Source organism: Dermacentor variabilis, chromosome 4 (genome assembly GCF_050947875.1).
Source record: "Dermacentor variabilis isolate Ectoservices chromosome 4, ASM5094787v1, whole genome shotgun sequence".
NCBI lineage: Eukaryota > Metazoa > Arthropoda > Arachnida > Ixodida > Ixodidae > Dermacentor > Dermacentor variabilis.
The window spans coordinates 36,077,566-36,102,616 of record NC_134571.1 but is presented as its reverse complement, the minus strand read 5'-3'; the positions used below and the strand labels follow the sequence as shown (position 1 = coordinate 36,102,616).

Here is a 25,051-nt window from a genome sequence, read left to right as displayed (position 1 = left end):
TTTACGTTGTATTGCATATGTTATAGTAAGGCATTTTCAAGCACTGCTTGTGGCAAAGTGTCAGTGTTCTCGTAATTGTTTACTCACGTTGTATGTTTGAATTGCTTTTACATTAAGAATTGAAGCATAGTGACAAACAAGAAAATGAACCCAACCGTTTGGCGAACTTTGTCCACGTTAACATGAGCTATAGTTATTGACGTAAAGCTACAATGTGTTTGATTGTTTTACCAGTTAAATGAGTGGGCTTAACTTCCCTAGGGAACACACAGGATGTGAGAAAAAGGCGAAACGGGGACGTCAGTAGTGCGCCGGATTATTTTGACCGCATAATGTTAACTTATATGCGCCAGGAGCACGATACAAGAGGCTTTTTGTAATGTTCCTCCTTCGGAACACAGTTGCCACCGCCGAGAATCGAAGCCTAGACCTTGCGATAAGCAGCGGGAGACCATAGACACTGAGCCACTAAAGTGGGAAAAAGAATTCTTCAACTTTTTGGTGGTTGCCGACCCTTTCACTTCTCCATATGAGAGTACCTTATATCGGCAATGAGGAATTTAAACTAGAGGCTTAAGAACAAAGTGATCCCCAAGAGGATAGGAGAGTCTATCCCTTGAATTTTTATTTCAATATGCGGTTTAAACATTCGAAGACGTGTTCATTTGCAAGAAAAAAAAATGTCCAGCAATAGTTCTTGTTTATTCGTTAAACGAGCTTGGAGTAAAATTGAAAGCACGAATGTGAGGGTAACTGCCACGCCACTCGTGTATAATCAAAAGCCGTAGCGCTTTCTATGTATTTGTAAAATATTACGCTGCAGTTCTGTTCCTCGCATCGTTGCGCATAATCGTTGTACACAGTTGCAGAGCATACAGATTGTGTGCCAACGTGAGCACACATCGATGATTGAGGAACTTAAGTGCGCCATGGAGGACGGGTCCATTTAGACTTACCGCGACTACCTGGAAACCAGTGATAATTTATACGTTTTCCGAGATGAAAAGTAGCGCCGAAAATTGACGTTACACGCAGTACTCAGCAAGACAAAGAATGTCACCGGCCGTCTACGTTATTTGCGTTCCTTTACATCCTGTCAACTAGCACCCCACAAACTCAGTTCTCAAGAACAATTTACCAACTAGCCCGTGAACGAATTCTTTTGATCGAGAGACACGCAACAAGCGCCCGCTCACGAGTGTAAAGCGTATACAGCGTCCATAGCGACGGCTCGCCCCCAGCTTGACCATCGGCCACTCGCCGGCGTTCGCTGCACCCGGTCTTTGGGGACAACAACGTTGCCAAGCGAAGGGACGGTAGCCTCCTTTCCTTCCTCCACCTCTCGTCTCCCTCTGCCTTCACCTGGGCATCGATAATAAGCGTGGCATGACCGGTCCACCTGGCGGGACGAGGCCTGACCGGAAACAGGAAGCCACGTCACGCGTGCAAAGCCTCTTTCTCCCCTCCCCCCTTTTCTTTCGTGGCCGCCCCCTCATCAACTCGCCTCTCACGGCGCCGCGAAATTGTCGATAGGCGACTCACGGCGCGGGCCACTGTAGAACACTTGCACATTTAGGGAAGTAGCCACGCGCCCCAGTCTGCCCCGGTCAGTGCGAAAAGCAAGGCGGGAGAATGTGAGCCGTGACGGTTTGTTGTACGGGCCGCAGTAGTAGTAGCAGTAGTAGCAGTGGGTATCGTGCGTGCAAGCCCAGCGTTGTGATGTGCGTTCCAGCGGCAGTGCTTCTGGAGAGCAGCATGTTCAGCCTATCGCTCACCCAGTGCGCCGAAGGCAGCGGCTCCGAGACGGAGCTGTGCTCCGTCAGCGAACCGCTTCTCTGTTGTCGTCGCCACTCGCCTCGCGGCAGCGGAGGTGCCTCGCTGGCACCGTTCGTGGCCGAGTCGTCCGCGGCGGCCGCGTACCACGGGGCCAAGAGGTCCAGCTGGCCGAAGTGTTGCCGCCGCAAGAACGAGTCCAGGCTTAGCGAGGAGTTCGCGCTCTCCGTCCTACCGCTACTGCACGAAGGTGAAAACGCCGTAGCTTCTGGATCACTGGGACGTTCGACTGCATATAGCAATTCTCGCGTTCGGGTTATATGTCGTTCTGCTGCTGGTCGTGGTCTAGATTTGCCGTCTGCGGCGGCAGACACGCATTTTGATTGAAACAAAAAAAAAAGGAAGGGATTCTGTAATTAGACTGAAATGCAGGTCAAATCACTTCATTTATTCGCGGGGAGTGGAGCGCTGGGATGGCAACACGCGATGAGAAAAAACGGACAAGCGTTTCTTTGCGTGTCGTCGTCTGAGCGCTCTCTTCAGCATTTCCACTACCATTTATCCCAATTATCCACGCCACTCCAGCCGGTGGAAATTAGAAGTCCTCCGCTGCCCTTATTGGCAACTCTAATGTTTTGGTGGGAAAACACGAATTAATCCGCTATTCGCTCTACGACGTTGCTTGAACTCCTTGCACGAACGGCTGCCTTGGTGACTCCCAACTAGTTGATGTGGCTTTTATGGCCAGTGGACGTGGCGAGTGTAGGATTATTCGATACAGTGGTTGTAATTTATATTCTCTGTGTGGGATGCTGACCAAGAGGTGAAAACGGTCCAGTGGTGGGAGTTGGGCAGTTTGTCTGATGAGGACTCTGTGTTCGTGTAGTTTAGTGTGCAGTTTCGGGAAGAACCTTAAAAATGTCGCGGTACTTATGCGGGTGAATCGCGGTAGCGATTGAGCTTTGGAGCATGTACACATATTTCCAGTACAGTAAATGTGAAGTTATTTGTAAGGAAGGATTGTGTGGTGGCATATAGAAGGAGAGCCATTGTTTCATCCATTGACACTCTCTAAAAAACATGAATGAGTTATGTTTATAATTATGGCTTCTCACGGACCACAACTGAGTTCAGACAGTTGGTGACCCTCGATGGTGGACATCCCGTGGTACTCAACCAGTCGGGCGTTATTAGAATGATTCGCGCTTTGTTTTTTTGGAGAGAAGTTGTCCGCACATGTGCTCAGATAACTACAATCTCCAGAAATCCTTGCCGCACGTTGTGTTGGATGTGGTAGTGCAGCTTTGTTTGGACAGCTTACTGTAGTGACTTGCGAATGTAATAACAGGAAATGTAAGATGTGAAAATTTCAGTGTGTTAATGCGTGAATGTGAATAAGAAAGCCACATGAATAACGAAGCCACACGAATAACGAAGACAGCGCCCATGAAATAGCACTGCTAAACAATTATTGTTATTTATTATTATTATTCGCTTTGCAAACATATATGCACTAGACAGGAAAGGGAAAGCGAGGAGCAGGCTGCAAACTGCCACCGGAAGGGGCACAACGCTTAACTGGGCTCGTATTGACGAAGCACTTCGAACGCTAGAGTGATTCGTTAAAAGCAGGCGCCCAGCAATAATGATAGCCAGCGTATCATTAGCGAGGGCATCCGACCAGTGCTAAACTGTGTACGTATAAGAAAGCTTTACGAATTTGGTGCTTAATATTGTACAAAAAAAAAGATGTAAACGCTGGCTTCTCGTCTTCGGGCGATTGTATTAAATTTGTATTTGTAAGGAAGGATTGTGTGGTGGCAATAGAAGGAGAGCCATTGTTTCATCCATTGACACTCTCTAAAAAACATGAATGAGTTATGTTTATAATTATGGCTTCTCACGGACCACAACTGAGTTCAGACAGTTGGTGGGTTGCGTGTAGTAAACGCAGGGAATCGAGCTCCTATACTCTGCTTTTAGTATCACGTTGTGTTGCGTCCTGTCATTATGTATGTAGTTTAATTCACGGAGCTTTCTATTCACGAGCTTTTCCTTTCTTCTTCTTTTTGTTTGCCATCAACTGGCTTCCTTCGCTGGTAACATGCTCAACATGTCGACACGCTGCTATTTGCTCCAACGAGCAGTTCTAGCGTATAAGGACATTTTATGAACACGGGCGTCCGGCCTCCGCTACGAGTGAATACAACAGTTATTGTGCTTCATTGAATTGATGAGGTATGCCGAACCTCGGAGCAACCCGCTGCCCTTGCCCTTTTCGATCGCGCTCTAAAAAAGCGTCCACTTCGCGCTGTTTCTTTCTTTTTCATTATTTACGCTAGTCACGTTCTGGCCGGGCGTGTCGTAACCGGCATTGCGCTGGCACAACAACGCCGCGTGTTCAGCGCTGGGCACGCACACTCGCCGCTGTCTATCTCGATGATGCCGTGCAGCGCTGCGCTGCTTAGGGGGGACGTCAGCCTGCGAGAATTTAGTTTAATTAAGCCGTCGCCCCCCAAATAACTGTTTCCAATCGACCACTGACTGGGCTATCAGATTCTCGGCTACGTTCGACCAGCGCTCTGGCTCCTGTCGATGAGTATTACTCATCGACAGGAGCCAGAGCACTTACGTGAGCGGTGACCTTCGTAAACTTGAGCCCTGTGATTCTCGGTGACACCTCTATAGCGTCCGCAGCAATGCACGCTATTGCTGAGACAGGACGCGGTTTGTTTGTGACTCAGGGCGAAGGCGGGCGCTGTGACACCGTGCAATTAAAGGCCGGGGCTCGCTCGCGTCGTCTCTATATACGATTCCGTGCCGGACGCAAGGCCACGGATAAGCAAATGGCTGTAACGCTACACGAGTGCTTTTGTTTCGCAGGACGCAGCTCCGGATACATTTGAGTCCTTCGTTCGCTTCCACATATAGACTGGAATCGGTGCCATCCAGGCACGCCACGCGGGGCATTCGATGGGGGGACCTTGAGCCCCGTATACACACGACCCACTCCGCTCATGCGACATCGACCGGGGCCGCTACTCGAAATGCGACTGCGATGCTCGTCCGTCTGTCAGGCTGGTGGAAGCAAGGGGATTCGAGGGAAACTTCTGTGGAGCCCCTTTGGGTATCGATTGACCTTGCCGGAACGGAGTTTCTTGTTTCGCGTGGGGCTGTGTTTACCCTCGCGCTTTATTTTTTTATTTTTTCGCCCGCGTGCAGTGCAAGCTATCGTTATTGAGCAAGCGCTGCTTTTATGCATCTAAAACATACGAGGACATACGTCTCTTGGGTAGCGCTCCAGTACAGGAGGCTTTCGACCGAGGAAAACATTCTCGTTAAAGTGCGAAACTAGGTCTCGGGACGCAGACGTGGTTGGCCGTGACCGCACGCTGGTGACTGATCTATAATGTTCTTTTTTGTTGTTGTTTCAAGGTCTTTTTCTGCATGTTGGTAGCATGCCCCGAATAACCGTTGTTTCAAGGCGGTTATGGTTTATATAGCGCTTTCTATAACGTCGCTTTACTTTTTGTCTGCACGTACAGTAAACGAAGTTGGCTTGCTGCTCGTTAAGGATGACAAGGACGCCTTACACTTACTTTTAGGCCCGTTCCCATGAAGAACAGTCTAATGGTTAGAGCAAAAAGAACCTCCACCATATTGTTGCAGACCGTTCGATCTTACAAAACGCTTTTGCTTGTGACTCAAACGTTGCTTATCCATCGTCGTGACTATCGTCGTAGGACACGTGGAAGACTCGGGCGATACTCTTTCGCGCTGATGGCATAATTATTTGAACCGTCCACGTTGTATGAAACCATGTAAACCAGCACAGCTGGGCTTTGTACTGGTAGTTGCCTTTAGTATGACGCAAGAAGCAAATATATTTATTGATCACAAGGCGGCAGCCGTATATTAGTAACTTTATTCGAGTCGGCGTTCCTCTTTGCGTCATGCTTAAACTTAGATTTAAAGAACAGGTTACGTCAAAATGTCGATTGAATTTTCTGTCTGTCTGACGTTTAAGTTGTTTTGGAGAAATTTATATATGGAATCCACCAGCATCCAATAGGTACTTAACTGAAAAGGTGTAACCGTGTTCTGGAAGTCAAACTCTTATAAAATTTTCGCTTGAATTGCATACGCCAAGGAGCCTAAAGCGTTTGTGCAAGCCACTTTTGCTTAACTGGCATAATTTCGTAGTCAGAATATGTATAATTTAGTGCAATTGCTCATAACAATTATTTTATTTTATTCTTAATATTCTTGTTTTCATTTACGGCGTACATTTATATGCGAAACTTGAGGACAGCGCATCATACAACTTTATTCAAGATATTCACCGCCACATTTGTCCTTAATAGCGGCTAATTTCGCATCGCAGGTTAAATGACGGCAAACCGGACACTCGTCTGATTGAGCTTCCTGTTTTTTCAATTATTGCTTTCTCTCCTTCTCCATGCGAAACGCCTTTTCTTTTCTTCAAGATGAAGAACCAATTGAAAATTATTGAGCTTCTCCAACGTACGCGGATGTTCGCTACTGCTGCCACGCTCCATTTGTCATACAGCTAGACCGTGACTGGGTACTGCTTTTCTAACCGCCATTCAGCTTGCGGCTCACGATCCGCACAGCGAGTCGCGAGGGTGCCAGTATAGTCGTAGTACACACCAGGGCTCGATCTACTGGCAGCGCAATTTTATTAGACCACTGGATTTGGAATCCGTAGGACGACGGTGTTATATGCCATATGACACGCCTGCGCAAATTATGATATATATATATATATATATATATATATATATATATATATATATATATATATATATATATATATATATATATATATATATATATATATATATATATATTCTGACTCTTGCTGTTGTCATGGCAACGTTTCTATTAGCGCAAACTCGTGAATACTTTGTACGCAATTCAATCGCCCCTAGAACGAAAGGAATAATTGAAGCCGGCTTCCCCCCATAATTACTCTTATTGTGGCGAAGCCACCCACAACAACAAACTTTTGCCGAGCAACACACGCACGCAAGGGAAAAACAATCAGTTACGTGTGGCAAGTACCACACGCAACCTATTACGTACGCACTAAAGCACCTGTACGAGAATCACGTATCACGCCCAACGATGAACAAAACACTTCGGCCACTTGTAGCTAAACAATAAAATAAAAATATCGATGGATATGTTTGTATTTCTTCTTCTTTAGTGAGTTCAGACGAGATGTTGTTTCGAAGGGTGAAATTTAAGAATACTTTCACGGTATGCATCATTTGTCGCATTTGTCGACAGAACTTTATTAAACAAGAAAGCTGTCTCGCAGCTCGAACTAGACGGACGTTTGTAATGTCTGGACGCATGTTATAGCTGTACGTACAAGGACGAAAAGCTGGGCCAATTAGTACGTATTCATAATGTATAAAGGAACATATGCTACGCAGAGCACACAGAATGAGAAGATGGCCACCGCTGGCTCACATATAGAGCTTTAACAGACATACTGTGCATGTGCGCATATGTATATATTTTGGTCTTGGGCTCACTAAGAGAGAGAGAGAGAGAGAGGGAGAGACAAGGCAAAGGAAAGAAAGGGAGGCTAAACAGAGATTATCTCCCGTTGGCTACCCTGTTCCGAGGGGAGGGGCAAAGGAAAAGCTTTAGTTGTGAGTCAGGCGCTTGTCGTCGTCTCATTTTCTGCCGTCGGTGTAGTTCTTGCTATTCTCATATATTACGCATAGTTATGCGGCATCATCTAATGTGCATGTCACAATGCCAGTTGTCGGTTTCTTGTTTTTCTGCCATGGGCATTTACGAGTTCTCCGTCGTTCGGCTTCAATTTACCGTTCTGCACATAAGCAGGCTGCGGCTGTGTGGAGACCGTGTACCTTATTTCTCTTCTCGACTGCCTACATTGAAGGCAGCAAATGAATTTGTTTGTGATTACCAATGTTACGATAGTTTGATCATCATCATCATCATCATCATCATCATCATCATCATCATCGTCATCGTCAAAGCTATTGAACATTACCTCTGTCTTCTGCGTATTAATCTTCAATCCCACTCTCGCTCTTTCTCGGTTAGCCCTGAGTCATTGATTGCTAGTCATCTTCAGCGTTGCTGAACAGGTTAATGTCATCTGCAAACCCCAGGTTGCTGAGATATTCGCCCTTGATCGTCACTCCCAATTCTACCCAGTCCAATAGTTTGAATACTTATTCTAAGCATCCTGTGAATAACATGGGAGAGATTGCGCCTTCTTGTCTAAGCCCTTTCGTGGTTGGCATTTCTCCGCTTGCTTTGTGGAGAATTAAAGCAGCTGCGTAGCTTTGAAGGATATTAGCTAAGAAAATCGAGTTATGCTTCCTGTATTCCATGATTATATTACGCGTATATCGCTTATTTTGTTATAAGCAATGCTTATTCACAGTTATGTAGACGTGCCAACGTGTACATTTGTTATAAATGCCAGCGGTCCCATGCCGCAGGTCACTAAATAAAAAAAAAAATATGTTCGCGCTTAGGGCTAGAAAGTTCCAATTATGTTACTGTTGTTGTTTGGTTATTTGTTTGTTTGTTTCCTTGCTGCACGATACACGAGCGCATAAAAATGCTACGTGAAATTTGGATAGCCAAGAACAGTCGTGGAGACATCATTCAGCGAAAGCTTTATGGCGCAGTCATGGGAGTCCTGGAGGGCAGGCCGTGCACAAGCCAAGCCGAACCTTTGACACCTTGGCACCTATTCTGAACAATCCAAAGTTCTGCCTACTTGTAACATCTACCATTGCACCTGCTCTGCCTGCCTCGCAGGTCGGCTACGCCCTTTCTTACGGCCTCAAAAAGTGTTTTTGGCAGCATTCGACATTATGATGAAACTTGAGTCTCTGGACATCCCTTGCATTCCCGGGGTATCTGTGGATGATCTTAATTCAGGTTCATATGATGGCGCCATAATGGGCTTTTGACACAGGCATTGTTTCAATTTTGTAAGAAAGGATTTGAAATTACAGAGTATTCGTAAAAGTCTGAGTGCATGCGTGCAATTTTCTTTTCTTTTTTTGCATACTGATCAATTGTACAATATCGTGCGTTTGTTGCGGAATTGTGGATGCCTGGCCCGTATTGGTAACGTGTCCTGGCGGCCACCAAAACACCTGGCCGAAGGAGTCTACACAGCGTCACGGTGTAGGAACTCTTATGATGGCCGGGTAGTGCTATGCTTACAGTTCGTAGGAGCTCGACACGGTGTCTAAATTACCGTGGCTCTCTGTTGCGGCGCACGGGGTCGCGGCTTTGTTTCCCGGCCGCGGAGAGCTCACTTCGATCACGGCGGATTGCAAAAACTCTCTCATGTGCCGTCCTTTGGGTGCGCGATAAAAAATCCCTGGTGGTCGAAATCAACTCGAAGTCCTCCACTTTGGATTTTGGCTTTCCCGAAGAGCGGCATAGCTTTGTTTCGTTTCTTTTATTTTTACCCGAAAATTCGTTTTTTTCCTTTCGTTTTTCCTCCTCTTCTTCCTATTTACCATTTCTGTGTTCCTGTCCAATAGTTTTTGAAGACTAGGCAGGTGTTACGCCCCTTTCGATGGCAGTTGCCAGCCTGCTCATTGAATTATTTTTTTCTCTCTCTTTAACTTGTATATGGGTTCTCAAACCGAATAAGAATAACAGATCTCGGCGACCCGCAGGCGACGGCCCAGCGGATGGAGTGCCACCGGGGACGAAGACGGACAGGCGCTGTTGCAACGAGAACAGCCGCAAGGTGTCGCTGGGTCTCGTGATGACGCTGCTCATCGCTGCCTCGTGGGTCGGGGCGGCGCACATGCTCAAGGCCACGTTCGCCGAGAGCAACAGCCCCGCCAACCAGAGGCTCACCAGGGAGGGTCGGCTCAACGTTACCGAGGTACCCGACGCGCCATTGACCGACAGATGCGCGAGTCATAAATATATCTCGGCATGTATTTATTTAATTATTTCCAACATTATTTTAGACACAACTTGGTCTAGGATGAAAGTGCTAAAGGCAGATGATCTCTGCCTGGCAGTAACCTGGCCCTCATCCTCCACCCACCCTCCCCCTCCCTGCGCACTGCTCAAGTAGATAAGGCACACATATATACAAAAGCTTTATACACTGGTTGCATTGCAAACTCAAACAGAAATGAGACACAAATTATAATGTCACATAGAGTACACTTGGAATGAAAGCACGAACAAATAAAGCAAATAATGTAGTCTGTGCTAATATATTACTGCAACAGCAGATAGTGTTCGAAATTGGGGTTGCTTTGTCCGCCCATTTTGTTACGCTCACGACGACCGTTGCCGTCGATATCGTATCGTCATCAAGCCGCTTCCTCATGCTCAATTTCGCCATTTCCATAAAGCGAAGAAAAACCCGCCGTGGTTGCTCAGTGGCTATGGTGTTGGGCTGCTGAGCACGAGGTCGTGGGATCGAGTCGCGGCCATGGCAGCCGCATTTCGATGGGGGTGAAAGCAACCGTGTATTTAGATTTAGGTCCACGTTAAAGAACCTCAGGTGGCCGAAATTTTTGGAGTCCTCCACTACGGCGTGCCTCAATCAGTAAGTGGCTTGGCACGTAAAGCCCCATTATTTATTTTAATTTTTAACAGAAGAAAACGGTAACGTAGTCCATGACTGGCACTGCATTGCTCACACTGCTACACTCCTGCAGTAAGCGTTCAATTTCATAATATATTTCCTAAAAATGCTAAACACCTGCATATTAACTCCCTAAAAGGCTTGTTAGAAGAACCCCTTGAGAATTGCCAAATAAATACACTAATAGCCACAAGTTCCCCTGTTAGTGAAGAAAAGGCAGGGGTTGAATTTTTTTCACCATCAATACGCTGGTCTTCTCGTCTTCGACTGTCTGACTTTACACCAGCATTCCAGGCAGAGTTATTGGCTATCACTGTAGCTTTATGAAAACTTCGCACGCCTATTTTTCAGCCATAATCATGGCCATTTTTTGTTCGTAATGTCTACTCTGCCACCACCAGATACATCTACTGTCCTCCGAGAATTTTATTCATCTATCTCCCAACACTTACGCCTCAAGGGTTCGGTATGGGTACCAGGACACATTGGCTTAATTTTGAATGAGTCAGCAGACGCACTAGTGGTGGTATCTCTTAAAGGCCAGGAATAGGGGATTCTACGAACTTCAGCATACTGTCACGTGGTAGTGACAGTGAAGAAAGCAGAAAAGCAGAAAGGTGTGAATAGCGAAACTAGTGTTTTACTGGGCGAACCTGCGCCCTCAAAAACAGGCTACGCTCAAAGCACAACGATAGCGGCGAACACATTCGGCGATCATCGAAAATCTGATCTTCCGGTCAAGCGCGTCGACTTTTATACACAACCCATCGAATCTTCCAGAGTTATCGCAGGTGCCCGCGTGTCTTCCAGATAGTTCTACACCGTTAGCGCCGCGCGTACGTGCAATCAGATTACACAAGGTTGGGCGACAACAGGCAGCGGATAGAACCATCGATAACATTCCAGAAACTTCCGATACATGCCGGCGCGTACCGCGCCGAGCGATAACGTTTGTTAGAGGGCAAAAAGTGCTCACCCGAAAAAGATAAACAAGTCCACGTGCCAATATATCACCGCTTCAAGAGTGAAAAATTTAATCTGTTCAAGGGAACATGCCAAATCATTCATTTTAAATTATGTTGATTTTCACCATCTTATTCATCCTTTTTTTCACCATCCTAGTCCAGCAGATAGTGTTACACGAGAAAATTTGAAGTGATATTTACTAGAATGGCATTGCCGAATGCCAATGCAAAATTTTTATTCCCAGAGGCATGGTTTGGCTTACCCGCCGTGGTTGCTTAGTGGCTGTGGTGTTGGGCTGCTAAGTACGAGATCGCGGGGTTGAATCCTGGCCATGGCGGCCGCATTTCGATGGGGGCGAAATGCGAAAACACCCATGTACTTAGATTAAGGTGCACGTTAAAGAACCCCTTGTGGTCCAAGTTATTCCATAGTCCCCCACTGCGGCGTGCTTCATAATCAAGTCATGGTTTTCGCACGTAACACTCCCTAATTTAATTAAATGTTTAATGAGTTGGCTTCTTCCACTCAACATTATTATTTCATCGAACATAAATCTCGTGACAAATCACGTCGAAGTCCTCAAATAATTCCAGCGGTCTTTCTCTCGACCCATTTACTTCCGCGAGCCAAAGTAATATCATTCGTCCATGACATAGTGAATTCTTTTCACGTTGCTTTGATTCATTTGATTCAAGCTACGTCTTTTACTCGCTGTGCATTAGCGGATGATTCAGAATTCCGACTCTATTACATCTCCGTTATCTTACCGTGACAACAGACACAAGCTGAAAGTTGGGTCTGCTCGGTTCCTTCGTCTGTCCTTTCTGTTACTCTGAAGTCGTCAGAGCCCACGGTTTATTCTCAGCTTCTTTTACTGCAAGGTGGTTGAAAAACAAAACAAAAAACGCAAACCGCTGCTTGCCACCGGCACCAAGTAGTATTGAATTCCTGTTCACGCGACAAAATGCACTTGGGAGTCAGAGGCACTAGCCACTGCCCAACTCGCACTGACGAAGGTAGCTGCACTCTCGAAACGGTTGGCCTAACAACTTTAAAGTTTAGTTTACTACAACTGCTCCAATATGCCATGATCTTGTTCAAATAAAAAAAAAACTGGCCCATTGGTCTTCTTCCTTCTCCTGATATATGCATGCATATGCGTATATACGAGAAGAAGGGGAACCGAGGGGCGCGATTTTTATTAGTCATACCATGTTAGGCACAACCGCTCACGGTCTTAAGGGCGGATCTGGAACATTTGTTCTGCCGCAGGCGTCACGTCTACGAGAATTTTTGGGTCATAAAACTTGTCAAAGGCGATAAAAGTGCGTAACACACACACACACACACACACACACACACACACACACACACACACACACACACACACACACACACACACACACACACACACACACACACACACACACACACACACACGCACACACACGCACACACACGCACACACACGCACACGCACACACACGCACACACACGCACACACGCGCACACGCGCACACGCACACGCACACGCACACGCACACACACGCGCGCGCGCACGCACGCAAGCACGCACGCAAATGCTACCTGAATGCATCAAAGCTGTCGGATTTGAGACCGTCGCTATGTTATGTAATTCGTAAGAGCATCTCACGCGTAATGCGAAGCCGTGGATTCGTATCTACCTGCGGCCAATTGCTTCTTCATCCACTTGCATTTCTATTTATTTATGATTTACTGAATTCAATATAGAACCATGGATACTTTCCGCTGTGGTAGCGTGTTGTTGTCACTGTAAATGAATACCCAGCCAGAAGACTCGCTGAATTCCGCTGACTTTTTTCTTCTATTTGTGCAGGTCACATTTGACGCACCCTTCTTCACTACATGGGTCTGCGCAAGTTTCAACACGTTCTTCTTTCCGATCTTCTTAATGGGGCGACTCTGCTCCCGAACAGAGAAGACAACTGCCAAGAATGTGCTCATGTAAGACCACTGCAGCAGATGCTGCTTTTGTTTTACAGCGTTATTTCTTGAGAGAACCTGCAGCCGAAGAGCTGTCCCTAACCTCTTCTGTAAGGGTTTGCCACTTTGGTATCGCATGTGGCAGTGTCAGCTGTTAGAAAGATAGTAAAGAGCAACACTAACCCCCGCGTTCTCAAACTATCCTCTACATCAAATTCTTCCTTTGACTGATCCTAGTACTGCGACGCCTCTCGACTGAAGCAGTAGTTATGCTCCCTAACATTTGCTGTGGGGTGTCATTGAAGAGCAGGGATCACTTCTGCCGAGGTGCACCACTGCCATCGACTTCAGTGTCTACCTCAAAAGCGTGTAGTGGAATGGAAGAAGAGGTCAAGAAAGTTGACAACCTAGTACAAGGCTACTGAAAGTATAAGTAGACAACCAGGAGGCATAAAAAAGAAAGTGACAGAAACAGAGACGGTAAATGGGATGCAAATGACGGAAACAAACAAACAAACAAACAAACAAACAAACAAACAAACAAACAAACAAACATGGCGATTGACAAACACGTTAAGAAAGAAATCAGGAGGGAATAATTTATGTGATAACGCAAAGGGCAGTGTCTTGCTATTTGCTGCCCGAACCGGTTACCTGAGGACAAAAACAAGCCGGAGTAAATAAGCATCACAGCATCAGTCATAGGAAATGCTCGGAAACGACTCGTGCATCGTAATGGATGGATGGATGCAAAACTTTAATGAAGGTCCTGAGGTACGTGACTCAGCGCGCTGCGGGCCGCTCCCACGTTGGGACAGTCAGGCCATGCCCGATCGCCGCATCGTGGGCCCTATGGACAGCAATGAAATGTTACGTAATGAAATTACGTAACATGGTAATTCTCTGCGGGGCCCGCACTCCTGAAGCGTTGGGATTCAGAGAAGATGGAAGAATGGACCAGTCAGCAATCCAGATAACTAAGAGAAATTTAGTGTATCGGTGAGGAAAAAAAAATCAGGGAAGAGATTGACAGAATCGGAGTCATTGCAAGCGTAGGTAACGGTACAAACAAATACGGATGTTAAGATCGAGATCAGATAGGCAAACGGCTAGATGACGATAAAGTAGTAAAACCCGAATAAATCAAGCAGGCTAGGTGACTGTCACCGCCCCGTTTATAACAGCGTGCCAATAAACATCATCACCATCATTTAGTCGAGGTGGAGTGTAATGTGGAGGAGCGTTCTAAAATAAGTAATTCCAATACTGAATAAGTAAGTTTAATAGAATGAACTATTCTTCAAGGCCGCCTCTACCGTGGGAGGACGTGTGTTCAAAACCACACTGCTGCCACTTCGCCACCGATTACCCGAATGGCGATAGGCGTCCGCCTCCCGGCTATCCGTTTCCTTCAGCGGTGAACAGTCTTGAGCAAGGAGCCCGTGCCATGCAAATCACGCCGAATCTCGTGGAAACAGGAAAACTCTGTAAAAGGTGGTCTGTTCCACTCCCATATGGCGGCAGTTCCCCTTGTGCACTCCAAAGCACCTACTAGGTGCATTTATTCGGCACCAAAAGTTTGGTCATTACTAGAGAAAATGGACGCAAATTTATTTTTCCGTTTTTAATTTCGCACTCGAACTGTAATGTCGGTACATTAGCACGGTGTCGCGAATATCAAAGTGTACCCGCATGTTTGGTCGTCTAAAAATCATTAGACTGAATGCTTAGTTCCCTGGAAATGCATTGCATTTCTACATTGCAACACCTCCACGTGGAGGCTTACCCACCTTGCTTCTTACTATAAATATGCCAGAGGTCGTTCTCCGCTTGCATTCGCGATGCAACATCTGTGGAGCACCTGTTCACCAGGCACTCACAACTTGCGAGTAACAGTGAGAGATTCTACACGGCCACTTGAATTGGCTAGATAGGTGTTCTTTATCCGTGGCGAAGCCACATGGTCCCTGCGCGTGCGCGGTGAAACAAAGGCATACATACCACTGTCGCAGTATCTCGGGAAATTCTTGTAGATAGCAACAGTACGCAGTATCTCTGAATGGCGATCATGAAGTGATGTCCTCAGAACGACTGTGCATGCATGGCTGCACTTACATTAGAATTTCGTTTTCTTTTGTTTCCTTTGAGTGTATTGGCGAGGGCTTCCACACATCATCTGTAGTGAAGTGATCTCATTCTGCACTATGTACAAGTATTTCTGTTTTTACGCATTATTATAGGTATGTGCTGATTGTGCATTTGTTCTGGTATTCTGCGGTGGGTTGGCATAAGCCTGTGCATGTGTTGAATATATATTTTTCTCTATGACTACATATAAAGTATGGCAAGTTAGGCCTGCTTGACTTAAGTATTGTTTTTATTCGTTCGATCTTTGCTTCTTCTCTTTCCGTCTTTGCTGTTGTTTCAGTTGCTTTATTCTTCACCTTTCCTTTTTGTCGTGCTGAATTTTTTTGAGGTTTCAGAGATAGCCGACCCTCATGGCCTATTTTATCAAATTCGCACTATTTAACAAACAGTAGCAAGCAAGTTGCTAGACAACAATGTTTAGGCTAGGTTATTTGTCAGGCATGGTATGGTAGGTCAGACCTAGAAAATTTGATGGTGCGGCGCGTTCGAGCATTGCAGACAAAGCATTAGGCTCCCTAGTGGTAGCACGTAGTCAAAAGCGGTTATGCAACGTGGATTATGCGTTTTATTAAAGTGTACAGAACATTGTGTTTATTTTAATTTCTTATTTTGTATACTGGTTTATTTGTCTTGCTTTAGACAACTCCAAATGGACACGAAATAAAAAGACTAAATCACTGAGAACTCCGTGCCACGTTTATGCGGGGTAGAATGTTTGGTTATTAGGAAGGAAGAATGTTCTTGCTTTTACAAATTCCGCGCTTCAAACCTGGATCCGATGGTGTCAATATGATACCACCATACTCAAAACATTTTCAATTACATGGGATCCGCTTTTGCATAAGCCTAGGAAAGGTCTACACGTTTAATTTTTTGCTTACTTTGGAGTGGAATGTGTTCTATTTTTATTGAATAAAACTTAAGTGAAACCGGACCGCTGATGCAAAAATATATGACGTCAGCTGGTGCGGATGCAGGAACTTTACTGTGGCCTTGCGAACTCTATTTGTGTTTTTACGTCATTTCCTGCTGATAAAGCTCTCAAGCTAACGTCCTGGCAGCTTGGTCACACCGAAACACTATTTTTGAGAACATAGCGAGCTTTTGTGCAGCGCTTGAAGGCGTCCGAACCTAGACACTACGCCCTGTCTAGGGCACATAACCAGTCTGAGCTCGTCCCTTCTTTCACTCACCTACGTGCTTGGCAGCTGGGACAAAGACAAACTAGTTAGCATACCTAATTTGTTTTGTTGTCATGGTCGTTTCCTCCGTTTGTGACCACGGTAAGACTGACCTAATCGCAATCCCTGGAAATCCCCGCAATCCCTGAAATTAATATACGGCGCTAAGGTGGCAATTCGGACTCGTCGCGAGCAGTATTGACGTAGCGCGTTCGCACACGCTTAAATATTGTTAAATTTGTTTGTGCTGCTGCGGTTTCCTTGCATATCGCGGTGAACTTTTTTTTTGCCTGGTATAAAAAGAAATGGTCACGACCATCGAAATGAGCAGTTGTAGGTGGCTGCGGTAAGTGTGTCCTGTCACTTCTTCCTTTGCCCTCGTCGGCAACGAGCTGCGTCTATTCTGCTCGCAATGATCCTCTACGACACGCTGCGCAGGAGAAGCGCGGCGACCTTACGCACGTCTCGTGGTGGCAAAAATTGATTTCCCCACTTGTTCTTTTCACCGATGCTGCAGCGAGACTCTGGCGCAGCTGCAGGAGAAGCAGTTCACTTTCTCCCAGTTCTTCTCCCGGTGCGGCCTCTTCTGCCTGCTCTGGGTGGTGACCAACTACGCGCTGGTGCACTCCCTGCGCATCCTGGACACCACGGACGTGCTGGCGCTCTACGCCTCCAACGTCTCGTTCGTGTACCTGCTCTCCTGGGTCATCCTGCACGAGCAGTTCGTCGGGATCAGGGTGAGAGAACGGCGCCGATACCTGGCCTTGCGCGGTTGTGTGCTGGCCTATAGGAAGCGAGCAGACAAGAAAACCACAGAAAACACAGGGGAGCTTAACTATTATGTTTAATTAAAAAGCTGAAATTATAAGCGAAAAAAAGAAAACCAAAGTGTACGTAAATATAACTTACCGCGGGTGGGACCCGAACCCATATCCTCTACCTGGGAGAGGCTTGTACGCGTATGTACATAACTACCCTATAATGAAAGGAATAAGAAAGAAAAAAAGTGTCTCCAATCACCACTTTGAAAGTTGTTGGACAGCGAAGCTGTGAACGACAACTACAGCGGTTAGCCATTCTGACGTAGCTTGAAATTATTCACATGGCGACATTCACATGTAGTTACCTAATTAGCCCAAGGCATTTCAACGGCCTGCGACTTGGCTTGCGCCACTACTTCGTGCACCCACAAAGAGTGGACCAGAGAGAAGAAAAACTGCACTTAGCCACACTTACGCCGCACCTCGTATGCACGCTCATCTTCAAGAATCCTCACTATACGTTGCCTTCACATAGCACTGTCACAATACAAATCAACTGCTAGGCGTGTTCTTCTTTTACATGCGAAAGTGTAGTTACGTCACTCCCTGCTTCGTATGCTACAGTTGCCGCTTACCATCAACTGCAGCTTATGCAACCGTAATCTTTACCGGGAAACGCTTGCGGCGAACGCTATGTGCGAAGGCGAGCTGTCGGGTTCTTTGGTTTTCTTTCCAACGCACGGCCGGCGCCACTACTACCGCGGATGCGGGAGGCGAAGGCAATCTGCTGGTGCTGCAATGAACCCAGTGGCGCAGGCGGTACGCGCCTCCTGAGTGTCTGCCTACAGAGACGACAGACCCATTGGGAGGTAGAGCTATACAGCTTTTCTGTAAAAAAACAAGCCACACTTGCCTACCTTCCTGCCAATAAAATATATATATATATATATATATATATATATATATATATATATATATATATATATATATATATATATATATATATATATATATATATATATGTAACACGCAGAGAGAGAGAGAGAGAGAGAGAGAGAGAGAGAGAGAGAGAGAAAAAAAAGAAGGCTCGCAAAGACACCTTTAAAAAGAAAGAATCCGACAAGGACTGCAATAACGGCATTGAGGAGGCCGGGTGCTGAGCAAGAAAAGCGAAACAAAACCACTTATAATTCAGCAGTGATGCAGCGAATGTAGTGCAAATGATTACAGGGATGACTTTTTAGTGTCTGCATTTACATTGATAATGGTTACTGCTGAATTTTGTTTATTATATTGCGTTAATTCAAGGTCAGTTTATATTCTCAAGTTTTGGTTTTCATTGTCGCTTTGTAAAATTTATAAACGTCACTTGTTGAATATTATTCGCGATACGCCTTTCTAGAACGTTCACTTTCAACCCATTTCGGGAAGTATTATATTCTAAAAAGAAAGGGTTATGTACACTGTAATGCTGCAAATTTGATGGTGCTCCATAGGAAGGTCGTTTTATTGTACATTTATACTTTTGATGTCGAGAAGGACTGCCCAGTTGCTTTGCATTCGCGTGACATAAGCGATATGGCTTGTTAAGCTTGTCGCCTTATGTGATTAGGGCTGTAATCGTTGTGAGGTTCACTCCCATGAATGTGAAGTGGAAGCTAGCCAATAACCGTTTCCGAATATCCCATCCTGTACCAGTCCGGGAAAATAATTTAGGTCCGGTGAATATTAGTCCGGCGCATTTTAAGTTATTGCTTATAGAGGGAATTTGTTATAATCGGCATGCAGCACAGCGGGCTCTGCTTGACAATGCCACCGGATTACATCCGGGAACATGGCTGCATGATGAGTTTTTGCTGCGTTTTTACTTTCATTCATGAGGCCTTCCTTAGATTTACGTTCCCGTGGTGGCGAGTCAACACAAGCAAGAACGCTTGCGGTGGGTCTGCGACCAGTGGCACGACCGTCTTGCTGCACTCCTTTTTGCACGGGACAATAATCCTCAATCATGTGATGGACCCAACACTTCCGTGCCCCGGAGTGGCGAGTCCGCACACAGATAACTATGAGGGCGACGCTAAGAACCATTGAAGGAATGAACTCTTTCCTCCGGGCATTTTCCTGCACGAGATGGAGCATCGGTGACCAAGTGGAAATGATCAACCTGCTCGTATAAGCCGGCGATCGGGGCCTAAAACCAACCACTTTAACATTCTCCCACGAGAACTCGCCCGCTCATGGGTCACTGCCGTGCGCGGTAACCTATTTAAGGCAGTTAAAGATCCCTGTTAAAGAGAGACTCTAGAGAGACTACGCAAACAAACAACTTGTAAATTTGTTGTAATCATACTTCTACCTTGTTTTTTGTCATGTATGTCCGCCTTCGTCGTCTTCATCCTCCTGCGGTGAAAGTCACATCTTTCAATTGAGATCTCAGCACGGTCTAGAAACAGCAAGAAAGCAATGAAATACGCTACGACATGTTGAGAGATGGAAATTTTGATGTACGACGTTATTCGAACGACTTTGATCAGAACGATTCTGATTAAGTTCTTTTCAAGAATGTCATGCTCATTGGCCATCGTACCACTCGGGAACTGCTCTTGGCTAAGGGCGATGACCGGGTTACAGTTATGAAACATCAGTGAGCTTGGCACGGGAAACTGCAGAAATTGTGTACTTACGCGGCTTTTGAATAATCAGGAACGAGTGATGATCTCAAGATAAGTTCCCCAAATAAGTGGCGTGAGATAAGGAATTTGTCTGTGTAGTCCCACGGGCACTACTGGGGCCGAAAAGAGGTTGCCGATCCACAGGGATATTTTTCTCCCGTGCGCTTTTTAAGTCAGAAACCGGGATTACGTGGGAAACATAGCGAACGTATTCTACGTCATGCTCATCACACTTTTTTTTCCTTAACAGATTGTGGCGGTGATACTGTGCAACACGGGTATTGCGCTACTGGCATACATGGATGGAGTCACGAGAACCATGACGCTCGGCGGAGTGGTGCTCTCGGCAGCCGCGGCTGCCGGCTCCGGAGTGTACAAAGTAAGTGCAATGCGCTGGTCTAAGTTTCCTTTTTGCTTTCTTTTGAAAATTCAATCAACGCTTTGCAAGTGTGGAAGGCTTGCGTTTTGAGAATTAAGTGCAAATTGAGGACGGCGCTGGAAGGTTGAAGACCATGTTCCCTAAAATCCTGAGACCAGGGGTGCACATAGCATCCATGTTTTTATCGTCTATCGTTTATCGTTTATCGTTTTATGCGGCTCAGAGCGTATATTTCTTGCTACGTGGAATGATCTGAGTTCATATTCAGAAAAATAATTCTTGCGTTAGAACTCTTCGTAAAGGCAGGTTCCAGCCGATCATGACGTTGGACATATCATTAGCGAAAGCGGCTGGGCAATCTTAAACAGCTTTATGATTGAAAAGCTTTGGGGTTCTGTCCCTGAGTGGTAAATGTCATTTCACGCCAGACATCCTGTTGTACATTGGGATTCAATTACAGTGAGGTTGCGCACTACAAAGAAGTATTCGAAGGCACTAACACATTCGTTTCTTTTTTTATGTAATTTCAATGTCTCTCTTTGAATATAAACGAGCTGTTAAAGACATGGATTCCCATTTCATTCGTGAATGCTGAGAACAACCACTCAGCTGGGTATAAATCTCAGGCTGTGTAGCATAACCTCGCCGATACCGAGGATATAATAGAATTTAGTAGTTTAGTTGATCTTGTTAGAGCAGCAAAAGAACTTTCCGTTATCTCGCTTCTATTTGTAGAGTGAGAAATGATAGCTATATGGCGGTAATACCGGCAGTTCGAGTAATGGTGATGTCGTTTGTCACAGAGAGCGCAGATATCAGATTTCTTTCTCCACCTCAGACGAAGTTCTGAACGCAGAGTAACAGTTCTCTAATACCCTCACATCTCGCACAACACGCGGTTTTCCCCTAGCCACTTTCTATTTCGACACTGAGGCTAAAAGAAGCCGAAGTTCGATATGCGACCAAGATTGCGACATCAGTGCCACCTAGAGTGATGAAAGACGAATTTACATAAAAGAAATGACTTACGTCAAAACAATCAATAATCGATAGAGGCCTGCAGTCAAAGCAGATACTCTAGCAGAGTCTCCATCAGCGGATCGATGCAATATTGAAAAAGACGTAGAGCTCACCGCCTCGCTTAAGCGTTGAAAGCTGGTGCGCTTGGCATTGTCTACGTTTTTGAAAAGACCGCAGTTCTTCACTTAAAAACGCAAGGAGTGGGCGGGAACGCGCCCAAAATTTCTAGCCCACAGAAAAATAATAAAAAAGCATGAATTGCGTCAGAAACCCTTAAAGCTTTACTGATTTCTTTTCTTCGTCGGAACGTCTTTTTACTAGGGCTGTCGCTACGTCTTCCATAGCTCTCCCTTTCAAATCTATTCGGCAACCACACGTTTAGACAATTGCACCTTGAACAGTATCATTCTGTTTATGTCGTCTTCTGAGAAGGTTTATGGCTAGAAAGTCTATCGTCAGAAAAGACAAGCGCCCGTATTAAACAAAATATAGTTACGCTAAAGCTTCACATAAGAAAAGCAGTTAGTCATTCATGATGTTAGAAATATTAGTAAAGTGATTTGCCAATTGTAGACAGCACTTACGTACGAAGAGCTTTGTGAATACGGCCACATATTACTGGTCAAGTTGCGTGCTTTTAATGTAAAGTATTTTAGCTGCCTCTCCAGATTTTTTGCGCCGTGGCCTACTTCTCTTTTGAGCAAGTGTTTAGCTACGACATCATACGTTCTCATCACTTGCATATACAAGCTAAGGCATCTAGCTTCGTTGTGCGCTTTACAAGAGGGCCTTCTACACAGAAGCTTTCCTTGCCTACCTCCCCGTAATTCGGCATGGCAGAGACGCTTTCTCGCCTTGATGACTCAGCACGAGCAGTCACTGAATAAAAATATTACGTCCTCTCTAGTAGGCTTCGAACTTTGGTTCTCCAGTACAAATGCACGGTGCAGCGTCCATGAGGCCACAAGCGCTTTTTCTTGGCATTTATTACAAAATGAAAAGGAGACGTGCATAAAGTATATACATTGTGACCAAAACATTCATCATTGCGTCTACAAGCACGAAAGAGAACAAACAAATGAGAGAGTAGCATAAGTGCATGCAGACCTAAGTGAATATGCATTATTTGCATTATTAATTGTTCTATGCAGTGTTCATTGTTCAGGTGACCCATGCAGTGATACTTCTGCGATACAAGTATCCAGTCAACGCCACCTATAGCGCTTTGAGACGATTGGCCCGTGCGTCCCGTCTAATAGCAAGAAGTCGCCCTCAATTTGCTGCTTTTGTGCTTGCCTTACACAAGGTCGATATGTTAACGCTTTGCATAACATGATGAGACGCTGAATAGCCAGCTACTAGCATAATACTTCGCATAACATAAATTTGCATAGCGCGTGGGATCTGCATCCCAATTATTACGTTAGCAATTATGCGGACGCTTGAGGCCGGTTCATGCCATCGGCGCCGGCGGCACATGTGCGGCCCGCACATGGATGTTTAGACGGTTGCCAAAGACGGCGGGTACGCGCAGTGCATTTTGCTGTAAGAACGACGGGCGAGGCCTGGTTGACGCTTATCCGAGCCAGGGCAGCGTTCTGCCTTCCGCTGGTGGCACGAGCGTTGTGCGCTGACGCTCTTTCTGTCGCCTGCTTTTATGCGAAGCATATTACTAGAGCTCAACCCAGCTCCTCAGGCGCGGCGGTGTCGCCTTCAATACCACGTGACCCCGTGACGTCACGACAGAGGAGAAACGGGGCTCCAACTCGCGCCGTCGCTCGCGGCGTCGCCTTCAAGGCTGACCACGTGACACCGTGACGTCACGACAGAGGAGAAACGGGGCTCCAACTCGCGCCGTCGGTCGCGGCGTCGCGGCGGTATATAAGCAGCTGCGCTTGTTGCTAGGTGGCTTTGGCTCAACTCTTGCAAGATGGGCTGGGTGGGAATCGAACCAGGGTCTCCGGAGTGTGAGACGGAGACGCTACCACTGAGCCACGAGTACGATGCTTCAAAGCGGTACAAAAGGGCCTCTAGTGAATGCGATGTTGCCTTAGAAACGAGCTGTTTCTCAGGCGTGCGTCGCTTGCTCAGGCGCACATTTCGTTGCCGTTCCGAACGCTGCGTTGCTCGACGCTCACCGCGTCCAATGCGGGGCGCGTAGTCGCTGCGCCGTAGCCCATTGTCTTACACCCCTTGGCGGGTCGACGGGAACGCTGTCGCGTTCCACTCTTGAAGGCGAAGCAGAGTAACGCATGAGTTGTTTCTTCGTCTAGCCGAACCAAATATAGCCAAGCAACAGCAGTTCACCAGGCTAAACAGTGGTTCAACAACTAAAAATTGGAGGACGCTTAAGCTTCGCCTTCAAGAGTGGAACGCGACAGCGTTCCCGTCGACCCGCCAAGGGGTGTAAGACAATGGGCTACGGCGCAGCGACTACGCGCCCCGCATCGGACGCGGTGAGCGTCGAGCAACGCAGCGTTCGGCGCGACAACGAAATGTGCGCCTGAGGAAGCGACGCACGCCTGAGCCTTAGAAACAGCTCGTTTTTAAGGCAACACCGCGTTCACTAGAGGCGCTTTTGTACCGCTACGAAGCATCGAACTCGTGGCTCAGTGGTAACGTCTCCGTCTCACACTTGGGGGACCCTGGTTCGATTCCCACCCAGCCCATCTTGGAAGTTGCTTTTTATTTATGAAGTGCCTGCCGTGATTTATCGCTCACGGCCAACGCCGCGGACGCCGACACCGACGCCGACGCCGACGACACCGGCTTTTCTACGACACGAGCTCCTTAACGCTATCGCGTTAAAATAATGGCTAGTATGCTTCGCATCCTGGGCTTAACCTCAGCTAAGCCACAGCCATTTTTTTCTTCCGTATTTTATTAAGGCGAAAATGCCTCATGATGAGCAATAAATCCCTCATCAGACGGTGGCCTTGAAAACGCGGCGAGCAGCGCAGAAAGTCATGTGAGCTCGTCGCGCGCAAGGACGCGCTCGTGCCACTGATCGCGCGTTCGTTGTCGACTCCTTCCACAGCTGGCTCGTATGCCGCTCATCATGAAAAAAAAGAGAGACAAAGCTAATTAAGAGTTAATTCAGGCACTCGAAATACCTTTGGGGTAAGTCGAACTCTCGATCTTATGTGGGAGTTGAACCCATGACCTTTGATGTCAAGACGAAGTTAATTAACACATGACCTTTGGTAGGAGTCGCACCTTCGACTTTTGATGTTAATTAGGGCCAATTTATTTTGAAACTAAGGCAGCGCCAACTACGGCACTCGAACCCACGACCTTTGGTGGAAGAAAACAACTAATAAGAAATAACAACACATTCGAATGTGAATGTCAAGTAATTTAATGAATATCTCATGAATGCGCTGGCTTTCGCCTTCACCCTCTTTGGCGTGCCTTAAAGTGACTATGAGAGCGAGAGAGAGAAACAACTTCATTTAGTCGCCTGCAGAACGACACCATGACTAAATGGCGCCGTGACGCGGGCCTTCACGTCTTCTCAGCGGGTGGTCTCTACTCAACTG

The 25,051-nt window shown here is 46.3% G+C and overlaps 1 protein-coding gene across 4 annotated transcripts in view; it reads left to right on the top strand.

The window, feature by feature from the left end:
* The window catches only part of LOC142578933 (solute carrier family 35 member F3-like), a 225,754-nt gene that overhangs the window by 191,768 nt on the left and 8,935 nt on the right, over nt 1-25,051 (top strand). For 3 of the 4 annotated variants that reach the window (XM_075688637.1, XM_075688640.1, XM_075688641.1), the window contains 4 exons: nt 9,486-9,700; nt 13,245-13,372; nt 17,198-17,417; nt 20,364-20,492. In XM_075688637.1, the coding sequence (XP_075544752.1) occupies nt 9,486-9,700; nt 13,245-13,372; nt 17,198-17,417; nt 20,364-20,492 (692 nt within the window). Of the gene's footprint in view, nt 1-1,665; nt 2,024-9,485; nt 9,701-13,244; nt 13,373-17,197; nt 17,418-20,363; nt 20,493-25,051 lie in introns of those variants that run through there. The other variant, XM_075688638.1, reaches the window with a different exon arrangement.